This window comes from Melopsittacus undulatus, chromosome 6, assembly GCF_012275295.1.
Source record: "Melopsittacus undulatus isolate bMelUnd1 chromosome 6, bMelUnd1.mat.Z, whole genome shotgun sequence".
Classification (NCBI taxonomy): Eukaryota; Metazoa; Chordata; class Aves; order Psittaciformes; family Psittaculidae; genus Melopsittacus; species Melopsittacus undulatus.
Window position 1 is genome coordinate 13,581,848 of NC_047532.1, and position 6,000 is coordinate 13,587,847.

At 44.8% G+C, this 6,000-nt stretch overlaps 1 protein-coding gene across 1 annotated transcript in view; it reads left to right on the plus strand.

Moving 5' to 3' along the window:
• PLPP3 (phospholipid phosphatase 3) overlaps nucleotides 1–5,355 on the plus strand; it is a 46,037-nt gene extending 40,682 nt beyond the window's left edge. The window contains exon 6 of the mRNA XM_034064014.1: nucleotides 3,522–5,355. Coding sequence (XP_033919905.1) covers nucleotides 3,522–3,647 — 126 coding nt within the window. The 3' untranslated portion in view covers nucleotides 3,648–5,355. The remainder of the gene's footprint in view (nucleotides 1–3,521) is intronic.
• The last annotated feature ends 645 nt before the right edge of the window (nucleotides 5,356–6,000 follow it).

A 6,000-nucleotide genomic window follows, 5' to 3' on the forward strand; every position in this document is an offset into this window, starting at 1 on the left:
AAGACCATGGGCCACACTGGGAACAGTGAAGGAGCTTGTCTCAGTCCAAGTGCTGCCGTTTGTATGATGTGGTTTGTTGAGACCAAATGCACATCACCAGACAGTTTTACAAGGGGGTATTTGCCTCTCCACATGCCTTTCTGCTTGAGGGGTGGGATAATGGCTATATATAAGAGGAACAGGGATCAGGCAATCCATCCCTGGATCCCAGCACTGGTTTCAGAAAGACAATAGCTTTCCGGATGCTCTGCTCGGGTGTCCGGATGCTTCCTGGCCAAGACAAGCAGCAGGTCTGGCTGTCCATTCCCAGCCCTCCAGCAGCTGGGAGCTGTGCTGGGAAGGGGATGCTGTGGGAGCATTAGACTGTTTTCCTGTGTCGAGCTAAACTGACATAGGAAGCAGCTGCCTGAGTTTCATAGGCAGGCTCAGGTTTGCCTGCAAGCCTGGTGCAACCTATGCTTCTCTTCCCAGCTGGCTGTTGTATCCAAACCCTTTGCAGGCATGGCTTGGTGGCTGGGGACTTCTCAGGCAGCAGTTCAGGATTCAGAGCAGGGTTTAAACTCAACCCTTGTCCCATTTCATCAGCTTGCAAAAAGCCATCAGTAAGTTCTTTGCTGGTATGAGGTACCAGCAGACTTTCTTCCCTTTTGGGAGGTTGTAACAAGGGACAAGAAGAAGAGTCACCCCAAGACTCCCTGGAGTTTGCATTGAACATATAGCTTAGCAGCTTTATGCTGCAATGTCCTGGGGGTTGTTGCTCAGCAATGGGATCCAGCTCTTGTGCATGGGATGCTCTGAAGCAGAGGGAAACTCATCACCTCCAACTCACCATGTGTGCTCCCAGACACCCCTTCCCCAGCAAAGTCTTCAAGTGTCCACTCCGATAGTTGAGGGCCGTTAAGGCACCATAGTTTTTAAGGTGCAATTTCCAGTAGGAACCAACTGGAAGTTTCATCTCCAAGGGCTGACAGTTTAAACCCAGGTTGTGCTGCCTCAGACACATTTGTCCTTCAGTGCCTGAAATAACAAGCAGAAGACATTAGTGTCAAGCACTTCCAGCTGATGAAACATTTGGACCCTGATCCAGGGTGAAATACGATGAGGATTTATTAAATGGAAATAGTCTTTATGCACGTTGTAGGCAGACTGTTATGTGTTGTGTAGTTTGTCTTGTCTGGTGAGAGAGAATAGGGGAGATGTTGGAAGGACTTGCTCCTGGTGTTACTCTGGTTAGCTTGAATGAGTTGTTTTAACCTCTTTGTATTTGATTAAGTATTCCTTCAATATAATGAAAAGCAATAGGAATTGTTAAGTGGCAATATAAGATATTGGCTTACTTTGTACAATACACACTCAGTGTTCTGCTGTCAAGTTTTCTTTATGGGTGGAGAGCACCTTCTACAGGAAATGGAGCTAATCCAAGTGAAAAACTGCACGTTTATTAGTCCTTTTTTGTGTTAAACAGTTCAAGCATTAGGAGGATTTAACACACTGTTTAACCCCCAAAGATCACATTTCATGATTCCTATAAGTGTTTATATAACCTCCAGCCATGTTAAAGTGAAATACAGTTTAAAGAGAAATGAAAACTCTTACCCAGGCTCTGCATTAAACCTTGAAAAGTAGTGAGCAGCACAGTAAAAACTAAGCTACGTAGGATGACACTCCACCATAACTCATTCCTGTCCAAAATAGGGACCAGGCTCAGTGTAATCCCCATATGCTTCTTGCGCTCTGCAATCTTCTCCCATAAATTGATTTGTCATGGCTATCTTGGGCAGAAATTGGACATCTTTTTGATTGAATCCAGCTCTCTGAGGTGGACAAGCTAGTGAGATGGCACCAGAAATGCACAGAGTGAGCCGAGCAGGGGTTTTACAGTTATTAACCAAAAGAAAATCATTGCCAGAGCAATACAAGATGCTTTTACACTGTAATGCTGCAGGAAGAGGCCAGACTCCAGCTTGTGATCTTTGGTGGGATCAGTTGAAACCTGCTACTTAACCAAAGGTACCAATGCTGCCACTTGGATGCTCTGTAAACAACTTCAGTGGCTCTGTTATACAACTAGGCAGCCGGACACTGGCGTATACATTCAACAAAAAGAGCTGGTTTATATGTCAGCTCCTTCCCTGCTTTTCCATGAGGCAATATAAGCCGAGCAACAACAGTTCAGTTTCCTGCATCTCCGGTTATAATTGTAGGAGTAAATTGTCACTTACAGCAGGTTTGCTATGTTCAGCTCAGCTCCTTATCTGCCTGTGTTGATAGAGCCTTGCAAAAGTTGTTTCCAAGGACTACTCGACCTGCTGAGTTGGACTGTGGGCATTTAGAGAATGTGGAGATGCATATGGGGAAAACCTTTACTCCTCCTTTGCTGTGTTATCCAGCCTGGATGCACTCATCTGATACTATTCCTTTTGAGCAGCAAGGACTTAGGGTTTTGTTTTTTTTCCTGATTTATCTTGTATTCAAGTATTGTGGGAGAAAACTCAAATGTGCTGCTAATTCCTACAGCCATGTGCTGCTCCTCCTGGGGCTTCAGCTAAGCAACCCCACAGCTTGGTCCAAATTATGGCTGCTTAAGGATGTCTGAGATGAGCTGGGAAATTAGGGCTGGCAGAGGCAGCAGGACCCAAGTTTGAGGAGTTAGTGCCAGCTAATAAAATGGTGACTTGTCACCACTTTTTGCTCCATCCAGAGGATCCATGCTGTCTGACTCTTTTCCCTTCTGGTGCAGGGCTGAAGTTTGGCAAGGGAGAAAGTGTCCCGGTCCTGGAGGACTGATAAGCTTTGTGCAGAGGCTGCCAAGGGAGGATGTGGAAGTTTCCTCCCAGCATTTTGTTTCTTATTGTGTTGCTACCTCCCGAATTGCCAGGCACTGACTTTTTCACATCCGGGTGAGGGGTTACATCATGGGATATTTAGGAAGAATGAGTCGGGAATAGTTCGTCCTTTCCTTAGGTTTTAGTCTCAGGATCAGACCCTGGCTCTATACCAGTACCTTGGTGGGGCATGAGGAGAGCATCACTCACTATTGACTCACTGCTGATAACTTTTCACACAGCTTTGATTTGAAAGCTTTTAATTGCCTACCTGATTTTTGGCTGAATGAATTGCTTCATGACAACTCTATCTCTATAGTCACCCACCTATGAGTCAGGCCAGCCCTTTGGAGACCTTTGTTATTTTATTGGAGTGTGGGGCCATGTATCTGTTTCCTGACTTTTCAACCCATTCAGGCAGAGGTTTGGGCATTTCACTTGGTGATTACACAATAAGACATGAAATTGTGCTGTAATGGTTTTAGGCTGTGTTTTGTGAGGTCTGAGTCTTCTTCCTTATTAACGGTGGTAGCAGGCGCTGGGATTTCACTGCAATCAGTATTGTGGACAGGCATTCAATAACAGAAGTAGTGCTGTTTTTGCAGCTTAAAGATGCTAATATCTTCTCTACACCAAATCTATGAAGAAAATATCCCCCAGTGTGGCTGAATTTGCCTTTTCCTTTTATCCCTATAGGTCTTTTACGTCTCAGATCTCTTCAAGCCCAAGACAAAGACTTGCCTGCCTCCACCACCCATCCGGAAAGAGATCCTTTCACCTGTGGACATCATTGAGCGGAATAACCATCACAACATGGTGTAGACATTTGAGAAATTGGATGGGTGTTGTATTTTATTTTAATTTTTTGTTTCTTTTTGTTTGTTTGTTTTTGAAAAAGAAAAAAAAGTGACTGCTGACAGCAACTACCTGCTGCTCTCAAATCTCATCAGACAGTAGAATGTAGGGAGAGACTTTCTTGCCCGACTGGTAAAGTCTTACTCTGTGGTCTTCACAACTTGCAACATTTGGATTGAAAGGGGTTGGTGGTCAACTAAGTCAAAGCGACAATGGGAATGGAATAAAAACACACAAACCACAAAAGCTGAACAAAGAGAGGTGCCGGAGTTCTGGATGTGCAATTGGTTTGAGTGTTCATGTTGTAGTGAACGCCAAATTGTTCATAGCCTAATGAACGCTAAGGGATTTTTGGAAAGCTGGCCATCTTGGGGTTTTTTTTTTACTATGAAGATTTCCAATGCCTGCGAGAAAAAAAAGAACAACTCACAAGTAAATTGTGTAGCACTACATGCAAGAAACAGCACTGAGTAAAGATCTGGGATTGGTTTGTAAGAGTTGCTTTTTTTTTCTCTTCTTTTGATACTAGTGTATTTTTGCCTCCTCTATTCCATACTGTGACTTAGTTAAGAAGAAGCTTGCCCAGTCCAAGATCTCCAAAGGGTCTCTGTTCACACTACATGTAACGAGCAGTCCTGAGACATGCAGTGAGACTGAATAACTCTGTATAGAGAAGCCACATTTCTTCCTCTCTACTCACTCATGAGGGTTCATCCTGCCTGAGCCCCCGGGCATGTACAGCACCCACAAATGGCCCTTCATGAAAAGAGCATCCCCAGTCATCCCTCCTTCAAATCCCAGCAGATTTTGTGTGCCCACACAAGCTGACAAGTGGGTAGCAGCAGCTCTGCTGAAGACGCATTCGCACTACACCCTCGGGGCTGAGTCCTGGGGTAACTTTGATTCTGCAGTTTCGGGACGGGCTGCTGGGCGGCACGTCCCAGCCTGGGTGTCAGTTGGTTTGTGCATCCCTCCTTCCTCTTCCTCCTCTTCCTTGGGCACCCCGGCATGCGCCACGGGAGGTACCAGGTCCTGTGCTGCACTCGGTGACACTGGTGGTGAATCAGTCGTGCCTATATGGAGTGCGATTCCTTTTCCTTTTTCCCAATTTTGAAGTTTATTTTTTCTTGCCCAGAAGCCACAGGTTCTTGGTTTGCAGCCCTTTCACAAAGCGTGTTTGCAAAGGGATCCCGCAAAGCATGCAGAACGGCCATTTGCACATCCTTCTCACAGAATCCGTCCTATCATTTCAACTATAGCAAGCTATGATTTTTTTTATATATAAATATTATATAAATAATGTATAAAACCTTAAAAATTAACTATGTAAAATATTATTTCTGAAACAATTTTAGATATATCCACTATGACTATAAACTGTGTCCTGACCTGTGTTATTTACATTTTGCTGCTTTAAAAAGCATTTGAATTAATTTTTTTATAGTCGACTAAAATATTGTAGTTCTGTGGTAGTAATATTTTAATGAAAATAACTACAATTAGAGACATTTGTATAAAAAAATTCATATTAAATTGTCTGTATTTTTGTAATGTTCCATTTTGTAAAGAGAAGAGTATTCAAAGACTTTTGTAGAATACAAAATTGAAGTTTGTATCTGCGAAATTATTGCTGTATAAATGTGCTTTTTAAATAAAAGCTCATAACACAACTAAACATCCCAGTGGGAGCTGTCTTCTGCCTTTGGGTTGACCTTCCTCAGCTAAAGGAATGAGGGCCGTTCCCTGGCGGGATGATGGGGGTGACCCTTTTGGGATTTGATGATGCATAAACAGGCTGAGAGAACTGGGCTGGGTCAGCCTGGACAAGAGAAGGCTTCTGAAGGGCAGACCTTAGAGCAGCTCCAGTGCCTAAAGGGGCTGCAGGAAACCTGGAGAGGGGCTGGGGACAAGGGCCTGTAGGGACAGGCCAAGGGGAATGGCTTTAACCTGACAGAACAGGGGAGACTGAGATGAGCTCTTAGGCAGAAGCTCTTCCCTGTGAGGGTGCTGAGGCGCTGGCACAGGGTGCCCAGAGAAGCTGTGGCTGCCCCATCCCTGGCAGTGTTCAAGGCCAGGTTGGACACAGGGGCTTGGAGCAACCTGCTCCAGTGGAAGGTGTCCCTGCCTGTGGCAGGGATTGGAACTGGGTGAGCTTTAAGATCCCTTCAACCCAAACCAGTCTGCAATTCTATGAGAGCATCTGGGTAAAATACCCAATGCCCCTTTTGATGGTCATAGAGAAAGGTCCCACCCCCTCCCTACTGGAGAGGATGTGATGGGAACACTTGTGGCTTTGCATTGGACTGCTCTTGGCTATGCC